The sequence below is a fragment of the Neomonachus schauinslandi genome, chromosome Y (assembly GCF_002201575.2).
Source record: "Neomonachus schauinslandi chromosome Y, ASM220157v2, whole genome shotgun sequence".
Lineage (NCBI taxonomy): Eukaryota > Metazoa > Chordata > Mammalia > Carnivora > Phocidae > Neomonachus > Neomonachus schauinslandi.
This window is the reverse complement of record NC_058420.1, coordinates 4,684,578-4,708,101: the sequence shown is the minus strand read 5'-3', so window position 1 is coordinate 4,708,101 and position 23,524 is coordinate 4,684,578. Positions and strand designations below refer to the sequence as shown.

At 40.0% G+C, this 23,524-nt stretch overlaps 1 protein-coding gene across 1 annotated transcript in view; it reads left to right on the top strand.

The window, feature by feature from the left end:
* The window catches only part of LOC110581157 (probable ubiquitin carboxyl-terminal hydrolase FAF-X), a 103,102-nt gene extending 94,523 nt beyond the window's left edge, over window positions 1–8,579 (top strand). The window contains 6 exon segments of the mRNA XM_044912041.1: window positions 113–333; window positions 421–509; window positions 5,088–5,244; window positions 5,389–5,601; window positions 6,191–6,289; window positions 7,297–8,579. Coding sequence (XP_044767976.1) covers window positions 113–333; window positions 421–509; window positions 5,088–5,244; window positions 5,389–5,601; window positions 6,191–6,289; window positions 7,297–7,434 — 917 coding nt within the window. The 3' untranslated portion in view covers window positions 7,435–8,579.
* The last annotated feature ends 14,945 nt before the right edge of the window (window positions 8,580–23,524 follow it).

The window sequence follows — 23,524 nt, the reverse complement described above, 5'->3', positions numbered from 1 at the left end:
TTTATTGGACCTAAGAAAGTTAATTTATAGTCAATTTTTGAAGTAAAAAATTCAGTATTGTAATTTTGTGTAGAAGTTTATTGGCTTTTCATTGATGACAAATCTGTTCTAGGTAATCCCCCTCTTCCCAATCCTTTTGGTGATCCCAATTTATCACAGCCTATAATGCCAATTCAGCAGAATGTGGCAGACATTTTGTTTGTGAGAACAAGTTATGTGAAGAAAATTATTGAAGACTGCAGTAACTCAGAGGAAACCATCAAATTGCTTCGTTTTTGCTGCTGGGAGAATCCTCAGTTCTCATCTACTGTCCTCAGTGAACTTCTCTGGCAGGTTAAAGGAAAATAAATATTCATATGTCCATAACTTGATTCATGATTCCTTTAAATTAGTAATTCAACTATGTTTTACTTGTTCTAGGTTGCATATTCATACACCTATGAACTTCGGCCATATTTGGATTTACTTTTGCAAATTTTACTTATTGAAGATTCTTGGCAGACTCACAGGTGGATACATACTTTTTGCTATCAGAATAATTACATTTTGTTAGGTTCTAGAAATAATAATTGAAATTACCAGCTGCCCAAATACATTTTTACTTACTGAAGCTCTGTTAAGAATGTTTTATCTTAAAAACAATAATAAGAAAGGAGTGCAAAGGGCGCCTGGGTGGCTCAGTTGGTTAAGCGACTGCCTTCGGCTCAGGTCATGATCCTGGAGTCCCGGGATCGAGTCCCGCATCAGGCTCCCTGCTCGGCAGGGAGTCTGTTTCTCCCTCTGACCCTCCTCCCTCTCATGCTCTCTGTCTCTCATTCTCTCTGTCTCAAATAAATAAATAAAATCTTGAGGAAAAAAAAAAAAAACGAAAGGAGTGCATGGCTGGCTCAGTAGATAGAACATATGACTCTTGATGTCAAGATTGTGAGTTTGTGCCCCAATTTGAGTGTAGAGATTACTTAAAACTAAAATCTTCATAAAAATAAAAAAAGAATAACTTTTTTTAGAAAAAAAATTTTTTTTTTTTAAGATTTTATATACTTACTTGACAGAAACACAGCGAGAGAGGGAACACAAGCAGGGGAAATCAGAGCAGGTAACCTGATGCGGGGCTCCATCCCAGGACCCTGGGATCATGACCCGAGCCGAAGGCAGATGCTTAACAACTGAGCCACCCAGGCGCCCCCCAAAAAAAGAATAATTAAAAAATTAAAATGAAGGGGCGCCTGAGTGGCTCAGTCAGTTAAGCATCTACCTTCAGGGGCGCCTGGGTGGCTCGGTCGTTAAGCGTCTGCCTTCGGCTCGGGTCATGATCCCAGGGTCCTGGGATCGAGCCCTGCATCGGGCTCCCTGCTCCTCGGGAGGCCTGCTTCTCCCTCTCCCACTCTCCCTCCTTGTGTTCCCTCTCTCGCTGTCTCTTTCTCTGTCAAATAAATTTAAAAAATCTTTAAAAAAAAAAAAAAGCATCTCCCTTCAGCTCAGGTCATGATCCCAGAGTCCTGGGATCGAGCCCCACTTCAGGCTCCTGCTTCACAGGGAGTCTCCTTCTCCCTTTACCATCCCCCTACTTGTGCTCTATCTCTCTCCTTTCTCAAATAAATAAATCTTTTTTAAAAATTAGAATGAATGAACTGTCTCATCTACTACAATTTTGTTTCATTTTTAATGTTTTCACCTAAAGTTCCAGTTCCACTCTTAATATTAGTTTTTTTCCTTCTTAATGTGTTTTACTTTGTTTTATTTTTTAAGAAAACTAGCTTAGTCTTTTGATAAGTATTTAAGTTCCGTGTATACTATTTTAGGATTATATTATACTCGGGAGTTTTTTGTTCTGTTTTGTTTCATTTTTAAATATTTATTTATCTTAGATAGTGAATGCCAGGGTAGGGAGGAGCTAAGGATGGGGGGCATTTGGGGGGTGCAGAGAGAGTCTTAAGCAGATTCTGCGCTCAGGGAAGAGCTCCACACAGGGCTCGATCTCACTACCCTGAGATCACAACCTGAGCCCAAACCAAAAGTTGGACATTTAACTGACCGTGCCACCAAGGTGAACCCTAACTTGTTTTTTAATTAGTTATAATAGGTAACAGTTTCTAAAAGTAATCATCTGTTAGTGGTTTTTATGAGTATATGAAGAGTCAAAAGTGATAACCTTTTTTTCTTTTTTTAATTGAGAGAGAGCACAAGCAATGTGAAGAGAGAGAAGCAAGCTCCCCACTGAGGTTGGAGCCCCACAAGGGGCTCCATCCCAGGACTCTGGGATCATGACCTGAGCCGAAGGCAGACGCTTAACTGACTGAGCCAACCCAGGCACCCCAAAAGTGATAATTTTTTAGAACTAAAGTTAATCTACTTGAAGCCTTTCTCCCCAAATTCCTCTATATGTTCTTTGCCATAAAATTCTGCCCACAGGTGATTTTTTTTTAAGTAGTTTCCACACACATTTGGAGTCCAAAGCTTAAGACCTGAGCTGAGAGCAACAGTCAGACACTTAACCAGCTGAGCCACTCAGCGGCCCCCAAGTGATGATTTAGAATTAGTTACCCAATATCCCTCACTTCTCTTCCCACAAGCATTATTTTATAAAAGTTTATTTTAAAAGGAAACAAATATATTGTCACCCATTAGTCATAATCAAAAGAAAAAGATGAAAATAACCCTACATTTTTTTTTTAAGATTTTATTTATTTATTTGTTAGAGAGAGAGAAAGAGAGCACAAAGAAGCAGGCTCCTTGCTGAGCAGGGAGCCTGACTCATGACTTGATCCCAGGACCCTGAGATCATGACCTGAGCATAAGGCAGACGCTTAACCGACTAAGCCACCCAGGCACTCTACATTATTTTCTAAATTTGTAGTGCTTAATCATTACAATCTTGAATTTCAGGGGGACTAGAAATACTAGACTTTTTGAATTAATATTTTTAAATTGTCACCTAATTAGTCGTCACAGATTTCAAACAGATCCGTTAATGTCAAAATAAGATGAACCAAAACCAGTCACCATAAGACAAAAGTATTACAGATTCCAACCTACACACATTTATTACTCAGTACCTATTTCAGTATCATGACAGACTTTGATTTTATTTTTGTTTGAATTCTAGTTAGTTAACATACAGTGCAATACTTGTTTCAGGAGTAGATTTCAGTGATTGATCACTTAATAACAACACCCAGTGCTGATCCCAGCCCTAGTGCCTATCACCCATCCCCCACCCACTTCTCTCCAGCAACACTCACTGTATTCTCTATGCTTAAGTCTCATGGTTTGTTTCTCTCTCTCTTTTTTTTCTTTTTTTTTTTCCTCTTCCCACATGTTCATCTGTTTCTTAAATTCCACATAAAGTGAGATTATAATGAACATTTAGTCTATTCATACATTACAAAGTATCTGCTATGTGCCAGACCAGTTACAGGCAACAGGACAGGCAAAGACAATATGATTTACAATGGTATATAAAAAGCAGTTGTAGTAATGGTAATGTGGCAAAAATACTGAGTGACTTCATTATCACTTAAAACTGTAGAGGTATATATAGAGTATATACTATAATACTATAGTATTCCAAGATAAACAAGACTTAGATTATGAATGTATATACTAAACAAAAGCACAAAACAGGTGCCTGGCTGGCTCAATCAGAAGAGCATGCAACTTTGATCTTGGGGTCGGGAGTTCAAGCCCCACATTATGGGTAGAGATAACCAAAATAAAAACAACACACACTAAACCAAAAAATTTGTTTTTGATTTGGAATATAATGATGTTCTAGTAAGTAGAGTAAATGGTGAAAAGGAGAATTTCTCTAGACACTTTCTATCTTGGTCTTCCTAAAAAAGAAAGAAGGCATGTTTTTCCCACAAATAATTTTAAATTGGCTTTTGAGAAAAACAAGAAATAATTGGTTGTATAAAATGGCATGCTGAGATTTGGTTAGAACTGCAATACAATCTGATTATTAGTGAATCAGCCAAGTTGTACTCTTGCCAGTAAAAATTGCTTTATCCACCATATGTGTATTCTAATGATTAGAATTCAAGTTCATTATGTACTGTCAAATTACATCACTTCCATATACACTAGACTCTGCAGTCTTTAAAAAAAAAGATCTGGGGGCGCCTGGGTGGCTCAGTTGTTAGGCGTCTGCCTTCAGCTCAGGTCATGATCCAAGCCTTGCATCGGGCTCCCTGCTCCACAGGAAGCCTACTTCTCCCTCTCCCACTCCCCCTGCTTTGTTCCTGCTCTCGCTGTGTCTCTGTCAAATAAAATCTTTTTAAAAAAAAATAAAGATCTGGGGACGCCTGGGTGGCTCAGTCGGTTAAGCGTCTGCCTTCAGCTCAGGTCATGATCCCAGGGTCCTGGGATCGAGTCCCGCATCGGGCTCCCTGCTCCGCGGGGAGCCTGCTTCTCCCTCTGCCTCTGCCTCTCTCTGTCTCTATCTCTCATGAATAAATAAATAAAATCTTAAAAAAAAAAATAAAGATCTGGAGGGCACCTGGGGGGCTCAGTTGGTTAGGCATCCAGCTCTTGGTTTTGGCTAAGATTATGATCTCAGGATTAAGCCTTGTGTCAGGCTTTGTGCCCATCGGGGAGTCTGCTTGAGATTCTTTCTTCACCTCTCCCTCTACCCCCCTGCCTCCTGCACATGTGCACACACACTCTCCCTTCTTTCTCTAAAATAAATTAATAAATCGGATGATCTGACTCAAAGTAATTTGGTGATAGTCCAAGTAAATTATATTCAACTGAAGCAGTCTTGCAGACATAGTTGTAGTTAATTTTAATCCTTAATTCAGTATTAGTAATGCATTTAAATTATAGTTAGCAAGATAATATTGGATTAATAATTTGAGTAAGACTTCAAACTTTTCAGACTTCAGCCATCTCCAACTTGCTAGCTCTATGACATTAGGCAAACTGAATTCTATACTTGTTTTTTCATCTGTAAAATGGGTTTATAATTACTTAGGTAATTAGGGTTAAATGGATTTGATGATTACATCAAAACATGTATTGAACAGCACTAAGTAGGCACAGTGTTAGCTAGTTGATACTACAAATTTTTATATCTGATTCTTTTTTAGAATTCATAATGCACTTAAAGGAATCCCAGATGATCGAGATGGTTTGTTTGATACAATCCAGCGCTCTAAGAATCACTATCAAAAAAGAGCATACCAATGTATAAAATGTATGGTAGCACTCTTTAGCAATTGTCCTGTTGCTTACCAAATATTACAGGTGAGAATTTTTTTCTCAAATCGTGATAATCTGTATCATAATTAAGAACTGTTTTAAAAGAATTGTGAAATTTTGGACTTAGAATTTATTTTAACATTGAAAATTATTCTAAATTTTTTCACATAGCTTTTTCTTCTTTTGAAGGGTAATGGAGATCTTAAAAGAAAGTGGACCTGGGCAGTGGAATGGCTTGGAGATGAACTTGAAAGAAGACCTTATACTGGCAATCCTCAATATGCTTACAATAGTTGGTCTCCTCCAGTGCAAAGCAATGAAACATCAAATGGTTATTTCTTAGAGAGATCACATAGTGCAAGGATGACTCTTGCAAAAGCTTGTGAACTCTGTCCAGAGGAGGTAAAAAAAGCCACCAAGGGGCAGCAGATAAAAATGGAAGAAAGAAAAGTAATTTTTATATTTATAGGCCAGTGTCTATTACATAAAAAAATTGTGTTTCAGTTTTGTTGGCCTTAATGTTTTTTGTTGCTTGATTTTGTTTTTAAGGACTCAAAGGAGCTTATTAACTCCTTTATTAGAGTTATTTTGGAGAAATTTCTGTGAAGTTATCTAAAAATTATATATCTGGGAAAATCTAATTTTTTTCTCTAATTGTTAATTATTTTATTTGCTTTAATGAAAAAATGTTAAAGCAGTCGGCGGGTGCTTTTTTTTTTTTTAAAGATTTTATTTGACAGCGACACAGGGAACACAAGCAGGGGGAGTTGGGAGAGGGAGAAGTAGGCCTCCCACGGAGCAGGGAGCCTGATGCAGGACTCAATCCCAGGACCCTGGGATCATGACCTGAGCTGAAGGCAGATGCCTAATGACTGAGCCACCCAGGCGCCCCCAGCGGGTGCATTTTTAAGACTTTTTTCTCAAAAGGAAATTAAACTAAATTTAAAGTTGCTTTCATAATCGAATTACTAATCTCTTTATTTAAAATTAGGAGCCAGATGACCAGGATGCCCCAGATGAGCATGAGTCATCTCTACCAGAAGATACCCCATTGTATCCTCCTCATTCATCTGGCTCTCACTGTCAACAGGTAAAGAAGAGTTTGGTGGGTTTTTATGTTTTTTTGTTTGTTTTTGTTTTTATTCAGTAAGTTTTTGTACTTTGCCTGAAGAGAATTTCGTTATTTTTTTACATATTTTGTAAATTATCGGCTGTGACTATGATATTATAAAGGGGTTATTTAGAATAGCTTTGCCAGGATGATCAGAGGAACAGTGTGGTTAGAGTTGATGTCATGTTGCAACATGTTTCAGTCTACCCTTATGGCACTTTTCCTGGCCAGTTAGGCAGTCCTCTTGTGCTACTTGCTGTAATTAATAAAAATGTGTGATATTTCACATTAACATAAAATTAATACCTGTGAAGAAACATTAAGACAAACATATCTTGGTTACTTTTGCCTCAGTATTCCTTTTCAGTAAAAATGTTTTACAAAATTAGTTTGAGTGATTTCAACAGATGATTCACTGGGGAAAAATGATAACTGGTAAGAAATGTACATGAACAGTTCAACTTTCATTGAAAAAGAAGAATTTGGGGAAATGTTTCTCAAAGATTGTCATAAGTTTGAACCACAAACATGACTAATTGGGGGCTTTAAATTTAATATGCCGCAGAATCATGTAAAGGCATTTGTTAAAAACAGGTTGCTAAGTTCCCAACTCCAGGATTTGTGATTCATTAAAGGTGGAATGTAAGACTGTATTTCTAACAAGTTTCCAGGTGATGCTGATGCTGCTGGTCTATGGACCTATTGTCTTAAGCGGAGCATTTGGTGATAAATATTTTAAAATACTTCCCTTGTGAAAGTAGAATCCAGTTTTATCACAAAGTCACATTTTCACAAAACAATTTCTCATATCATACTTAAATTCCTTAGAATATTAGAATTGATTTATAGATTATTTTGTAACTACATGATTGTTTTTAAAAGATAAATCCCTAGAAGAGACATGTCTACTTTCAGACAAACATTGTCCCATGATTTTTAATTTTAAGATATGAAAAGTTTGACATATGGCTCTCTTTCATCCTCAGAATAATTATGTGCATGGACAGCCATATACAGGGCCAGCAGCACAACACTTGAACAGCCATCAAAAAACTGGCCAGCATGCACAAGAAAACTTTGAAGGCAATGAAGAAGTATCCTCATCTCAAATGAAGGATCAGTGAAATATCTATCATAACTGCTTCCTTTAAGACCATGCACTCAGGCCTTACTGTCCAAACTTCTTCTGTGTCTGGCTAGTATTCAAAACTAGAGAAACTGTTCAACACGGAGTGGAAAGTCTATTCACTGTCTCATTTGCAGAAATTTGCGGTCAATATATATAAGCCACCTGCAGGGGAAAGTGTTTAGTGTTTTGTATTAAATGGCTGATACAAATATGTAAATGGCAAAGATGTATATAGTATATTAATGTTTGACTGTTAATTCTTAACCAAGAAAAAAAATTTTTTGATGAAGAGTCAGTTCTACAAAAAAATAATTTTCTTGTTATGTGTGCTGCATTCTGCATCCAGTATTGTCTGCTTCATGGCAGTTGTATCAAATCCTTTACCAAAAATAAAACCAAAAGTAATATAAAACACCCCATCCATAATAATCACACCATTGGTTTCTTGTTAATTCTAGTTACTACAGCCATGTCAGGCTGATTGGTAACCTTTCAATTATATGGATGATGTGGAAAAATTGGTGATGTAACATTGTGTCTGGATATTTTTCATTACCTTTTTATTCTGATTAATCACTTTAAAGCTATAGTGATGCTGTAACATTTAGCATGGCCTCACACTAAGTTTGTGTAGCCAGTGAAGACAAAATCACCTGAGTGACAGCAGTTTCCCCAAAGTGACAGTTGTGTTACCCAGAGGTTTTATTTCTTACACCTAGAGTACATATAAAACAAGAGGGAAAATGTGACAAAGAGGCACTTTTCAGTTACTCATATGTTCTTAATTTTTAAGTTTGACAGTTCAGTCTCTTGTTGGGATAAAGAATGTGAAAATACTGGTTTTAGGAATTTTAAAACATTAAAAAGAATATGCAAAGTTTTGCTACCCCAGAATGTGTGGAGCATAATAGACGACTGTATTTTGTGTGCTTGTTTTGTTTTATGATAGAGTTTATTAGGTGCAACTTTTACAGAAGCCCACTGAACTGGACATAATCAAAATCCCACAATATTTTGAAGTACCCTTGCAACTAGATATATGACTGATTTTCTAGTCAGTCACAGTTTTACTTGAAAGCAAGCATTGTTCCAGTTCCTTTTCCATTCCAAAACTCTTATGTTGGTATTTAATTAAACTTCTGGTTAGTTAATATAATTCTGAAGTACTATTTTAGAATAAACATTTGTTTCAGGATTCTATAACTCATGAGTTAATACTGTATTTAAAAAACCAAATATCCTGCAAACAGATACAGCCTGTCCTATACTATTTAAATATTTTGCTGTTTTGTTTTATAGAAATTATTTTGCTGAATTCACAAATAGAATTTGATTTAAGAAGAATTTGTCTTGTGTGTTTTTGTTTTTACTCTTTTGTTCTTAAGCATTATACATTAAAATTAATTATTTGTATAGCATATATTCGCATGACACTGAATTCAACATTTCAGACATTGCATCTTTGTGCTTAAAAGTATTTACTGTTTGGAGCACCTGGGTGGCTAAGTTGAGAGCCTCAGGGTTCTGGGATCGAGCCCTGTTTCCGGCTTCCCAGCTCTGCAGGGAGTCTGCTTTTCCCTCTCCCTGCCCCTTGCTCATGCTCTCTCTCTCTCTCTCTCAAATAAATAAGATCTTTTTTTTATTAGAAAAATGAAAAACAAGTGTTGGCACTTCTTTAAAAAATCCTAAGTTAATCACTCTTACACTTTTGTCACATTTTTGTAGTGATTATTTATGGTGGTCCTATCACTGGGAACACGAAGTTAACAACGAATATTGAGCCTGTATTCCTTAGGATATACTGGGTTAGGATCCTGTAAGCTTCTAGTCACATTTTCATGTATCAGTCAGTACATAACTTTGTGCTTCTGTTTAAAGACTCATTTATCAGATGTTGCTGATTAACATTGAACTCAATGCCAACACCACTTTTTTTTTTTTAATCCCATCCCAATGCAGGGCTTAAACGCTTGACTCTGAGATGAAGACCTGAGCTGAAATCAAAAGTCGGACACATAACTGAGTTACTGCTCTAGCTCTAGCCCTGTAACTCATTCTTAAACCATCCCTATCTATAATGTAATTTCTCTTTAAGTCATGGCACATAGCCTTCTTGTGCTTAAGAACACTGGGCATCACTTAAGCACTTTGCTTGGGGGCCAGCCATTTTTTAAACAGCGAAATTACCACTAAAAAAACTGAAAAAAAAAAGAGTGTGACAGTCAGTAGACCCAGAGTCTATAGTATGAGAGCTGAAATACTCGTATCAGGCACCTAAATATTTTTGCTGTTCTATGCCTGTCAGTGAATGGCCACACAATCAAGGAAGCTCATACAACAAGCTTGATGCCCAGAGTTTTTTGATTGTTTTGAGGTTATTTTTGCAGGACATTCTGAGCTTAGAGAAAGAAAAAATTAATTAAAATTAAAATTAATTAATCATTAATCATTTATGATGATATGCACAGAGTTTTTATTGGCTCAATCAGTTAAGAGTCCAACTCACAATATCTCCTCCTTGATTACTTGACACCACAAGGCCAAAGGCCTCACTTTGTTAAAGTGCACTGTCTGCCGAAACTGAAGACCAACCATTAAAGAAAAGACAGTGTTACAGGGCAGGACATTCTGAGCTTAGAGATTAACCTTTCTTTGGATGAGTACACTTTCCTACACAGGCCACATGATTATATTTAGGGGTGCCTGAGTGGCTCAGTCATTAAGTATCTGCTTTCGGCTCAGGTCATGGTCCCAGAGTCCTGGGATCGAGTCCCGCATCGGGTTTCCTGCTCAGTAGAGAGTGTGCTTCTCCATCTCCCGCTCCCCCTGCTTGTGTTCCCTCTCTTGCTGTGTCTCTGCCAAATAAATAAAATCTTTAAAAAAAAAAGATTATATTTGACTGAGCATCTACATTTAATGGTATATTTATATGACATATAACATTATACTGACAGTATGGATAAGCCTAACATTTGGAGGAACCAGTATACGTAGGGATAGAGTTAAAGATAACATATCCTAGGGGCACCTGGGTGGCTCAGTTGGTTAAGCAACTGCCTTCAGCTCAGGTCATGATCCTGGAGTCCCTGGATCGAGTCCCGCTCCCTGCCGAGCAGGGAGCCTGCTTCTGCCTCTGACCCTCCCCCCTCTCATGTGCTCTCTCTCTCTCATTCTCTCTGTCTCAAATAAATTAATTAATTAATTAAATAATTTTAAAAAAAAGAAATACTAGGTTCTCAAGTTCCAGGCTCCACACAGTTTGTCACAGGTTTAGTAGGAAAGAAGAAACCAGAGATTTCTTCTACCCATTTGGTTGCCAGAATACCACCTTCCGTTAGACGGCCAAGGTTTGGGGTTTGTTGTTTATGAACAGCTTGCACAGGTTTTTGTATGTGAAATAACATGGAACATGCTGTTTCTATTCCATCTAACAGTCCATATGGAAAATTATGGCTGATCCGTGGACTTATAGCTATAATTCTATGTCAAAAAAGAGAATGGTGTTTTACTGTAATTCTGCCTGGTCTGTGTATGTTTTGCAAAGTGAGGAAAGGTGGGCTTTGAATGGACCCTTGAATTATTATATTATTATTATATCATATTATAGTTGCAGTTTTATCAAAGATGATATTCTGTATGGGCAGTTGCATAACACGAATCCTAATACAAATAGGTAGTAAGTTGATGGTGCAATGGAAATGGCAACCTCCTGTGTTTCACTACTCTCCGACATCAGAAGAAAAAGTGAAAGAAGACATGTTAACTTTGAGTGAAATGAATCCCTTTAATCCAAATTATTATAGTCAGCCTCCTGAATCATGCCCTGGTGGCTTCTTTTTGGTAACAGATAGAAAACACTAGAATTGAAACTGTTTCTCTGGCACCCTTCTGTTCTTCATTGCTGGGAGAAGGATTAGAGAGATGGTGCCATCAACAAAAGAAACCCCCAAGTTATGACCCATCAGGTATGGTCTCCCCCTCAACAGGGCACACAATTTGGACAGGCGCCACCTGACATAGAAGTAGTGCAATTCCCATTGTGCCTACTACCTATTGGAGTAAAAGGCCAACTAGCCACTTATTACTGGACTTCTAGTCCATTCTCTACCTCAGATTTTTTTAAAGATTTTACTGATTTATTTGAGGGGGTGGGGCATGAGCCAAGGGAAGGCAAATAGAGAAGGAGAAGCAAACTCCCTACTGAGGAGGGAGCCTGATGCAGGACTCGATCCCAGAACCCTGAGATCATGACCTGAGCTAAAGGCTTAATGACTGAGCTACTCAGACACCCCTACCTTGGATTTGTTAAATTGGAAATCTCCGAACCCTTCCTATAGAGTGACCCTAAAAAAATTATTGAGCACACCAATTTAGATCCAGAGGCCCATGAGAATACACAGCTAGTCAATATGTCCTTCACTGGGCAGAGTGCTCCTGACATCAGTCAAAATCTAAATAAAGTAAAGGGTATTGTGACTCTGAGTCCATTTAGTAGAGATTGCTTATAAGACTTATAAAGCTAGAAAAGAACAAAAGGTGAGGCCAATTCAAGTTTTGCTTTTTGCATCTAGTGAAAGGGACACCCAATTAAAAGGTAAGTCAGGATATCCCAGGTTGAGCAAAAACCAGTGTGCCTATTGTAAACAGGAAGGGCATTGGTTGCCTAGTGGCTCAGTCAGTTAAGCGTCTGACTCTTCATTTCAGCTCAGATCATGATCTCAGGGTTGTGAGACTGAGTTCTGTGTGGGGCTCTGTACTGGGTGTGGAGTCTGCTAGAGATTCTCTCCCTCTCCCTTTACCGTTCCCCAACTCAAAAAAAAAAAAAAAAAAAGGAAGAAGAAGGAGGACCAGAAGGGGAAAGGGTGGAGGAAGAAGAAGAGGAGGGCATTGGAAGTGAGATTGCCCTAAGTTTTCTAGACAAGGAAAGGAAGGCCAGATTGAAAGGTCTGGGAAAGAGATGGTTACTTGAAGGGAAGCATGAGGAGGATTGTGAACGAAGGGACCCAGGGCTTCTGGCCACATCAGTGGTCTTTGATAAGAACAGCCTCACAGGAAACCTCACAGGAAACTGTATAGTTAACAGTGGGGGCCCAGATGATAGACTACTTGGTGGATTCTGGAGAAATGTATTCAGTCTTAAATAGTAAACTGGCTTCATTAAGCCCTTCTGTGTCCTTCGTTGGCATCACTGAAGGGGCACAATAGTGGCCTCTATTACAACCACTGGAATGTAAATTAGATGAAAAGAAGTTGAGACATAGTTTACACATTCCTGACTGTCCAATTCCTCTTCTTGCGCAAGACTTTGTATGCAATTTAAGTGCTTAATCAACTTTCTTACCTGAAAAACACGTTGCAATTACAAGTTCAACCCGAAAATATCATAAGGCTTCAGCTTCTGCTACTGAACAGAGAAGACAGTAAGAGGCCTGGGACCACCCATTTGGTCAGGCCACATTCCTCCAGTTAGTTAAGTCAGCCACTCTCATAGTAGTAGTGTTAAAAGGAACAAAATTTCCTCGTATTAAACAGTATCCTTTAAAGGAGGAAAAACGGACACCTGGCTGGCTCAATCAGTTGAACATGTGGCTCCTGATCTCAGGATCATGAGTTCAAGCCCAATGTTGGGCATGAGACTACTTAAAAATAGATAAATAGATTCATAGATATATACATAAGAAAGCACTGTGAACCATACTGCTTCTCAGTCAGTTTTTACAACATGGACTGATTGATCCTTTTTGGTCTCCCTCTAACACTCCTATTCCACCGGTGAGGAAGCCGCATTTGGAGGAATATCTCTTTGTTCAAGATTTAAGGGCTATATATCAGATAGTTCAGAATATCTATCCCACGGTACCCAATCCATACACTGTATTGACTACTGCAACATGAAACTATAGATGGTTTACAAAGTTGGACTTAAAAGATGCCTTAGGTATTCTTTGGTATTCCTTTGGAAGAAAAGTCTCAATTGTTGTTGGCTTTTGAAGAGCCAGAGACACAGGTCATTACCCAATATTGTTGGATTGTGTTCCCTCTAGCCTTCAAAAATTTACTTACTTTATTCAAGTGAGGCACTGGCTAAGGACTTAGGTGAACTACCTCTGGCCAAGATGCATTATTGCAATATGTCAGTGATCTACTAATAGCTAGCCTTGATTATGAACATTGTCCAGAAAATGCCAGCACTCTACTTAATCACCTGGCATGGTATGGGTACAAGGTTTCCTCTTAGAAGGCCCAAATTTTGGGGGCGCCTGGGTGGCTCAGTCATTAAGCGTCTGCCTTCAGCTCAGGTCATGATCCCAGGGTTCTGGGATCGAGCCCCGCATCGGGCTCTCTGCTCCGCAGGAGACCTGCTTCTCCCTCTCCCACTCCCCCTGCTTGTGTTCCCCCTCTCGCTGTGTCTCTCTCTGTCAAAGAAATAAATAAAATCTTAAAAAAAAAAAAAGAAGGCCCAAATTTTTAAACAGCAACTCTCCTATCTGGGTTTCCAGTTAAATCAGAGGACTAGAAGTTTAACGGCTACTAGAAAGCAAGTTGTTAACGGATTTGGATACTCCAAGAAATTGGAGACACGTACAAGGGGTTTTGTGTATGGCTACCTTATGCAGAATCTGGATATGGACTTTGGCCTTCTGGCTAAGCCCCTTTATGAAGCCTTAAAGGGGACCAACTCAGAGTCTCTAGTATGGTCAGGGGATAGTAAAAAGGCCTTTGAAACAATAAAATGGTGTCAATAAAATCTCCCCTGTATTAAACTCCCTGATCTGAGAAAGGATTTTTTTTTTTAAGATTTGATTTATCTATTTGAGTGAGAGAGAGAGAGAGAGCATGAGCAGGAGGAGAGGCAGAGGGAGAGGGAGAAGTAGACTCCCCACTGAGCCCAGTGTGGGGCTCGATTCCAGGACCCTGAGATCATGATGTGAGCCGAAGGCAGATGCTTAACCAACTGAGCCACCCAGGCACTCTGAGAAAGGGTTTTAGACTATATATTCATGAAAGTCAGGGGCTGGCCTTGGGAGAGCTATAAATGCTGGGAGAAGACCATATCCTGTCACTTACCTAATTAACTGAACAGTGTTGCAAAGGGATGGCCCCCATGCTTATGTATAGTGGCCACCACCTGTGACTTATATAGGAAACAGAAAAATTCATATTAGGATTAAGACAGCCCATGTTATATATATGCCACACCAGGTGTTGGTATTATTAGAATAAAATGGGATCTATTGATTGATGGCAGGCTGAATGGGAAAATACCAAGCAATTGTTTTAGATGACCCAAATGTCACTTTAAAGACTGAGGTCATCAGCACCTGGGTGGCTCAGTCATTAAGCGTCTGCCTTCGGCTCAGGTCATGATCCCAGGGTCCTAGGATCGAGTCCCGCATTGGGTTCCCTGCTCGGTGGGGAGCCTGCTTCTCCTCTGCCCTTCACCCTGCTCATGATCTTCCTTGCTTGCTCTTTCTCTCTCTCAAGTGAATAAATAAAATCCTTTTTTAAAAATTAAAAAAAATAAATAAATAATAAAGATTCTGAGGTCTTTAAATCCACCCAGTCTGCTGCCTTTTCTTTCAAATCAGTCGCACTCCCATAATTGTTTGGAAGTTCTTGAAACCATGTATTCTAGCAGGCTTGATTTATCTGAGCAGCCATTGACACAGACTGGGACTTATTCAATGATGGTAGGTTTCTTTTCTTTTAAGATTCATTTATTTATTTTATTTTATTTTTTATTTTATTTTATTTTTTTACATATTTTATTTATTTGACAGAGAAAGACACAGTGAGAGAGGGAACACAAGCAGGGGGAGTGGGAGAGGGAGAAGCAGGCTTCCCACAGAGCAGGGAGCCCGATGTGGGACTTGATCTCAGGACCCCGGGATCATGACCTGAGCCGAAGGCAGACGCCCAACGACTGAGCCACCCAGGCACCCCAGGACATTTTATTTTTTTAAAGATTTTATTATTCTTTTAATATAAGTTTAGATATTTGAGAGAGGAAGAGAGCAAGCGAAGGAGCATGAGTTGTGGGGAGAGGGAGAAGCAGACTCCCCGCGGAGCAGGGAGCCTGATGCGGGGCTCGATCCCAGGACCCTGGGACCATGACCCGAGCCGAAGGCAGATGCTCAATTGACTGAGCCACCCAGGTGCCCCTCATTTATTTATTTTAAAAGATTTTATTTATTTGAGAGAGAGAGAATGAGAGACAGCACGAGAGGGAAGAGGGCAGAGGGAGAAGCAGACCCCCCACTGAGCAGGGAGCCCGATGTGGGACTCGATCCTGGGACTCCAGGATCATGACCTGAGCTGAAGGCAGTCGCCTAACCAACTGAGCCACCCAGGCGCCCCCTCATTTATTTATTTGAGAGAAAGAGAGACTGCGACTGGGCTTGCAAGCAGCAGGGGGAGGGAAAGAGAGAATCTCAAGCAGACTCCACACTTGAGCTGAGAACCTTACATGGGGCTTGATCCCACAACCCTGACACCATAACCTGAGCCAAAGTCAGATGCTTAACCAACTGAGCTACCCAGGCACTTGTGATAGCAGGTTTCTTTTTTTTTTTTTTTTAAGATTTTATTTATTTATATGACCGAGACAGCGAGAACAGGAAAACAAGCAGGGGGAGTGGGAGAGGGAGAAGCAGGCTTCCTGCTGAGCAGGGAGCCCGATGTGGGACTCGATCCCAGGACCCTGGGATCATGACCTGAGCCAAAGGCAGACGCTTAACGACTGAGCCACCCAGGCGCCCGATAGCAGGTTTCTTTTTTTTTTTTTTTTAGATTTTTTTTTTTTTTTATTTGACAGAGAGAGACACAGCAAGAGAGGGAACACAAGCAGGGGGAGTGGGAGAGGGAGAAGCAGGCTCCCCTCAGAGCAGGGAGCCCGATGCGGGACTCAATCCCAGGACCCTGGGATCATGACCTGAGCTGAAGGCAGTCGCTTAACCAACTGAGACACCCAGGCGCCCCCGATAGCAGGTTTCTTGATCACAGAGAGTGCCACGCAGGATATGCAATGGTGAATGGCCAATGAGTTGTGAAGCAAGAGCACTTCACATCCTCCAATCCCTCACCCCACTCCCTGGGCACATCAGCACAAAAGTCCAAATTAATAGCCCTAACTCAAGCTTTGCAAGTTTCCCATGGGAAGAAAGTTAATATGTATACAGATTATATATAAGCCTTCATGGTGTAGTGCTTACCATGGGGCGATTTGGAAAGAGTAGGGCTTGCTGACAGCAGGAAATAAGAATATTAAGTATGACCCAGAGATGTTATCCACCATACAAGTTTTATCTGAGCCAAAGGCCATCACTAGCATTCACTGCCTGAGACATCAAAATTAGACTCCTATGCCATGCTCAAGGTAATCAAGCAGCAGATAGAACAACCAAATGAACAGTGGCCAGTCAATTCAAAGCAGGCTTACTACCTCAGTTGGATTTAACCCAATTCACTCTTGTGTACTCGGATGAGGACAACAGAAGGGCAGAGGAATGGGGATTTGACCGCTGAGACCCTATTCATCAATGTACATCAATTTTCATAGTCTTGCGCTGTTGCCTAAACCTTGGTATGAGCTTTGGTGACGCCCTAATGGACTTCAGGTCCTCTGAATTACAAAAAACTATGCAGGGAATTGTTCACCCTTGTCCTATATGCACAAAGAATAATCTAAAAGTTAATAAAAGGAATTTGCCAATGGGAGTACAACATATAGAAAAATGCCTTGTGATGACTGGCAAACTGATCTTACCCAACTGCCACAAACTACTGGAAACTTTAAATAGTTACTAGTTTTTGTGGACACCTTCTTGGGCTGGGTGGAGGCTTCCCCCACACCAACCAAGAAGGCAGCTGAAGTTGCCAAGGCCCTCCTTAAGGAAGTTATACTAAATTATGGACTCCCTACTTCTATCCAAAGTGATAGTGGACTCTACTTCATTACAGTAGTGACTGAACAAGTAAGTAAGGTCTGGGCATTAAATGGAAATTATATGCATCATGGAGGCCCCACTCTATGGGAAAAACAAAAAAATGAATCCTATTTTAGTTTTTTTTAAAGATTTTATTTATAGGGATGCCTGGGTGGCTCAGTCAGTTAGGCATCGGCCTTCAGCTCAGGTCATGATCCTGGGGTCCTGGGATTGAGTCCTGCGTGGGGCTCCTTACTCAGCAGGGAGCCTGCCTCTCCCTCTCCCTCTGCCCTTCCCCACTGTTCGTACTCTCTTCCATCGCTGTCTCTCTCTCTCAAATAAATAAAATATTTTTTAAAAAAGAAATTATGTATGATACATCATACCTAGCACCCCAAGGTAGCGGGGGAATATTCATTTGGTTCAGGAAATAAAACTAAAATGATATGTTCAACAATTGAATCAGTTATTAATAACTGTGCATGGGATGACTGGGTGGCTCAGTTAGTTGAGCATATGACTCTTGATTTCAGTTCAGGTCATGATCTCCGGGTTGTGGGATCAAGCCATGTAAAACCATAAAGTTGAACAAAAATAAAAATGGCTGCACTAATTCTTCAGTGAAACTCAATTTTAAAGCAACCTTTTTCTGGGGCACCTAGGTGGCTCAGTCAGTTAGCATCTATCTTCAGTTCAGGTCATGATCCCAGGATCCTGCTCGGCGGGGAGCCTACTTCTCCCTCTCCCTCTGTCTGCTGCTCTCCCTGCTTATGCTTCCTCTCTCTGTCAAATAAATAAATAAATAAAATATTTTTAAAAAAATAAAAAATAACAGGGCACCTGGGTGGCTCAGTCGTTAGGCGTCTGCCTTTGGCTCAGGTCATGATCCCAGGGTCCTGGGATCGAGCCCTGCATCGGGCTCCCTGCTCAGCCAGGGGCTTGCTTATCCCTCTCCCTCTGCTGTTCCCTCTGCTTGTGCTCTCCCTGTCAAATAAATAAATCTTAAAAAAAAAAATTTTTTTTAAATGTCTTGGCCATTTTTGTCAGATTTCTCCACAATTCAGTGTCTTCTCCCTCATTCCCATTTCTACAACTACAAAAACAGTCTTATCTATCCTTTTTAATAAACTGAATCATCTTAATGTTTCCAGATTTGACCCAAATTCCAACAACTGTGAAGGCTTTCCTAACTTCCCAGCCAATTGATGTATCTTTCTCTTTTTAAGGATTCCAACATTCCCAAAGATGAATAGGATTTAGGCTCCACTATAGAACTGACCACAGTGGAATTTACCATTTATTTAATCATATTATTTTAAATATGAAGTCTATATATCTTGTTTTCCCAAATTTGTGATGGCAGAGGCGATGTTTAAACATATTTATCTTCTCCATACCATGGGGTTCAATAAAAATTTTTATTTGGGGCCCCTTGGTGGCTCAGTTGGTTAGGCATCCAACTCTTGATCTGAGCTCAGGTCTTGATCTCAGGATTGGAAGTTCAACCCTGCATTGGGCTCCATGGTGAGTGTGGAGCCTACTTTAAAAAAATAATTGTTTTTGGTTGATTATAAAATAAAATTCTGAGTTGATTTTTTTTTCTTGACTAATATACAATAGTTTTCATCACCTTAAAATAGTACTCATTATCCTTATTTTATAAAGGAGCAAGCAGAGGGATAAATGTGGGATTACTTGTTCCAGACTACTAAACTTTGCTAACCTTTATCCCAATGTACTTTATCTTCTACTTTATCCAAAATGTAGATAAAATCATTTTGGAACTGAAAACACCCATGGCTCCATTTTGTCAGCATTTAAATAGATGATAGTTTCAAACTTTGCCATATTATATTTAGATTCACTTTTGATTTTGGTTAACACAATCACTTGAAAATATATGTATTTCAAATCAGGATTTGACTTAAGCAGGATAAATACATTTCTCTTTGCAATTTCAATAAAGTTGTATGAAAAGAATGTAAGATTTATTAAGAACACTTCTGGGACGCCTGGGTGACTCAGTCATTAAGCATCTGCCTTTGGCTCAGGTCATGTTCCCAGGGTCCTGGGATGGAGTCCCACATTGGGCTCCCTGCTCTGCTGGAAGCCTGCTTCTCCCTCTCCTACTCCCCCTGCTTGTGTTCCCTCTCTCGCTGTGTTTCTCTCTGTCAAATAAATAAAATCTTTAAAAAAAAAAAAAAAAGAACACTTCAAGGGGCGCCTGGGTGGCTCAGTTGTTGAGCATCTGCCTTCGGCTCAGGTCATGATCCCAGGGTCCTGGGATTGAGCCCCACATTGGGTTCCCTACTCCACAGGAAGCCTGCTTCTCCCTCTCCCACTCCCCCTGCTTGTGTTCCCTCTCTCTCTGTGTCTCTTTCTGTCAAATAAATAAATAAAATCTTTAAAAATAAATAAACAAATAATCTTTTTTTTAAAAAAAGAACACTTCGGGCGCCTGGGTGGCTCAGTTGGTTAAGCGACTGCCTTTTTTTTTTTTTTTTAAGTAGTATTTTATTGAAAAGATACTTAATGCCCATGCACACATTTAAGATTCAATCACAGGGTTACATACCATAATGGTGCTCAAGGCAATGATGGATTCCCACAACAGGCAACACCACCCTAAGAGCTGCCCAAACTTTAAGTCCAGACCCAGACCCTCGCAAGATAAATACCTGCACACACAGTGCAGGGAACAGCAGGTGTCTCGACGGCCTGACCTGGTGCCTTCATTAAGTTTAACGGGGGAAGCAGCTGGCAGTTTCTAGATCAGAAACGGCAACTTGACCAAAACCCAAAAACCTGTTTTCCAAAACTTTCCAGTGACCTCCAAGTGAGGCACATAAGCAACCAGGTATTCCTCAGAGTCCTGCATTCTCACTAGCTCTGTAGTAACCGACGCTGGCACTGGCTGTGGTCTGTCAAGTCACTAACATGGGCACAGCTACTCCTGCAACGTTTTTACTTCTAAGAAAACTCGCAGGAAGAACTGTGCTTACACCGAACAAGGTGACAAGGAACAGGTTACTGAGGAATAATAAGGCCCTAAGAAAGGCAGCAGGTCGTATAGTTACCTCCTTGTGGGCAAAATCCCTGCCCTAAAACTATGCAACCTACTACCTCTTCCTAGGAACCCATTTTTTCCATGCTGGTCTTCTACTTGGCAGCTGTACTTCAAATTAACCTGTCAAATCAGGCCGTATTCTTTGGGTTTTATTCCAAATTCTAATCAATTAGAATTTCTTCACTGAGGCTTTCAAATAAAAGTTACTGGCCATGACCTTGGTAAAATTCACAAATGCATTTGCTTAAAAATAAGCCTCTTGTTCAAAAGAACAAAAATACAATTATATCAGAAGATGCAAATCTCAGAAGCTAATATCTCCCAGCCCACCACATATTGTTGGAGCCAAAGACTTTTAAAAACAAAGGATTACCAAAACTTAAATATCTAATTTCACAAAATCTCCAGCCCCCCTTGAGCCACTGGAAAATGAGGTGACACTGTATGTGTAAATGCTGTTTGCCACCTTCCACTGGAGCACATTAACTTACCAAGTTCCCTTTGGACACCAAGTGTTTCCTAGTTCCAGCCAGTCCCCTTCCTGGGCCCCGGGATTTGAGTTAAGTACTTTCACAGACTGTAGCAGTTCTCCACAACTTGATTTACTTACTGGGTTTGGCTTATAGTAAGGATATGAAGTGGGCCCTTGTTAATTAATGAAAGATACAGATTCATGTTTCTCCAGACCTTAATTATTCCAACTGCTGAGTGGCCAGGACGTCCAGACCAGAGGCAACATGTATCACAAAACCCCAAAACCCCATGACTCCACTAGCCACACAGTGAATTACTCACCTTATCAGCTTCACAAAAATTAAGCCGAAGAGAATTTCTTGAACGTTCCCACTTTTCTTCGGCACACCAAAAGGCAAGAACATAAAAGGTCTCTCCCCTCCCCTGTATGTCCTGTTTCTAACAAAAACAAACTCTGGACCATGCCGGTGTCCATCTATACCCCAGGGATAAAATAAAAAGCATAAATTCAGCCCAGAGAGATCACCTGGGCTGGGCCCACCCAAAAGAATTGGATGTTTTCTCTCACACAAAGTTCCTGCTGCCAATGGCAATGCACTACAATTATCTTAGACTGTAAGATTGGGAACAGATCGAGGAAACATTTGGGAAGAGGTTACCTCTCCCTCACCTCCATACGTTGCCTCTTTCTCTTCTCCCAAAACAAAATAAACACAAGTGCTTTAAACAGGGAGCTTTTAGTATTGCTTGATTATAAAGGCCCAAGGTAGGATACGTTTGGCCACTGAAGAAGGCTGAAATACTGGCCTTCGGGGGTGTTAAAACTCAAATAGCCCTTTCTAGCATGATCCTCACATTTTCCTTTAAAACAACCAACTATGGATTTCCCCATCTGACAGCTTCAGGGGATTTCCCTTTGTGAATGAAGGGACCCTATGGGGGGCAAAGCTGAGGTCTTTTGTGACTTACCAGGAGCAAGGGTAGGACCCAGAACCCATCGCTCATTTCCCAGGCTGGAGGTGAAGCTGTCCAAATCAATATACCAGTGAAACAGTGCTTGCTTACAACATTGCCGAAGGCCACCCAAAACCCCAAACTGGGAGTAATAAGCAAACTGACTCCATTTCAGCTCAGAGGGTGCCTTTCCAGTCTGTATTTACTGCTGCCACCCAGGACCTCGTCCTGGACACATGCAGTGGGATGCAGAGCGATCAACTTATTCTTAATTCCAAGGGGGCTTAGTCCCGTTAAGATTTACTTTCTCCACTCAGATTTTTGTTTAATTTCAAATTTCTGACACATGTGAAATGTAAAAAATATTAGATCACTATATCTACTGTAGGTACACAATCCTTCAAGAGAAAATTAGCAACTGATATAGAGTACAAAACAATGTCAAAATTAATTCTTCTGAGTTTTAATATCATCTAGATAAAGACAAAATGCAGCAAGTCTACTCCTCAGAAGCGACTGCCTTCAGCTCAGGTCATGATCCTGGAGTCCCGGGATCGAGTCCCGCATCGGGCTCCCTGCTCAGCGGGGAGCCTGCTTCTCCCTCTGACCCTCGCCCCTCTCATGTACTCTCTCTCATTCTCGCTCTCTCAAATAAATAAATAAATCTTTAAAAAAAAAAAAAAAGAACACTTCAAGAATGGGGTGGCAGTCTATGAACTCCATTTTCCCTTTTCTAGCCCAAATATTATGAACAAAATAGCTATGATGACTTCTTCTGTTTGAAGCATAAAATTAAACTTAAATAAACTTATTATTCAAATTAAGGATTATAGTCACAAACCATTTTATCTGCAAGTATTGCAACAACAACAACAACAAAAACTTCAAAAGACAAAAAAAACTGCAACCTATAATACAGAAGAGGATGCAAACTGAAGGCTTACTGACAAAATTAAACTAACACACAGATTAAAAGATTTCTGATTTTTAGGGGCACCTGGGTGGCTCAGTCGGTTAAGTGTCTGCCTTCAGCTCAGGTCATGATCCTGGAGTCCCGGGATGGAGACCCGCATTGGGCTCCCTGCTTAGCGGGAATCTGCTTCTCTGCTCTTCACCCGTCTCTCACTCTCTCAAATAAATAAAATCTAAAAAAAAAATTCCTGATTTTTAAATTTTGAATATTCAAAAAATTAATACGCATGCAAAGCATTAATAACACAGAAAAAATACAAATACTTATGCAGTTACTAACGTAGCTTAAAAGTAGAGTATTATCATAGAAGTCAAAAAGTAAAAATAGTCTCAGCTTTCAGTCAACATGAAATTCAGTGAAAATAGAGTTGTATACTATTACATGTAATAAAAAACAAGCTAGATATTAGCCTGTGCAATAAAAAAGGGGAAGAAGACAAAGTGCCACCCTAGAATTTAAAGTAAATAGCAAATATAGAGGAAAATAACTTTTTTTTTAAAGATTTCATTTATTTGATAGAGAGAGACACAGTGAGAGAGGGAACACAAGCAGGGGAGTGGGAAAGGGAGGAACAGAGCAGGGAGCCCGATGCGGGGCTCGATCCCAGGACCCTGGGACAATGACCTGAGCCAAATGCAGGCACTTAATGACTGAGCCACCCAGGCGCACCCAGAGGAAAATAACTAAGCTC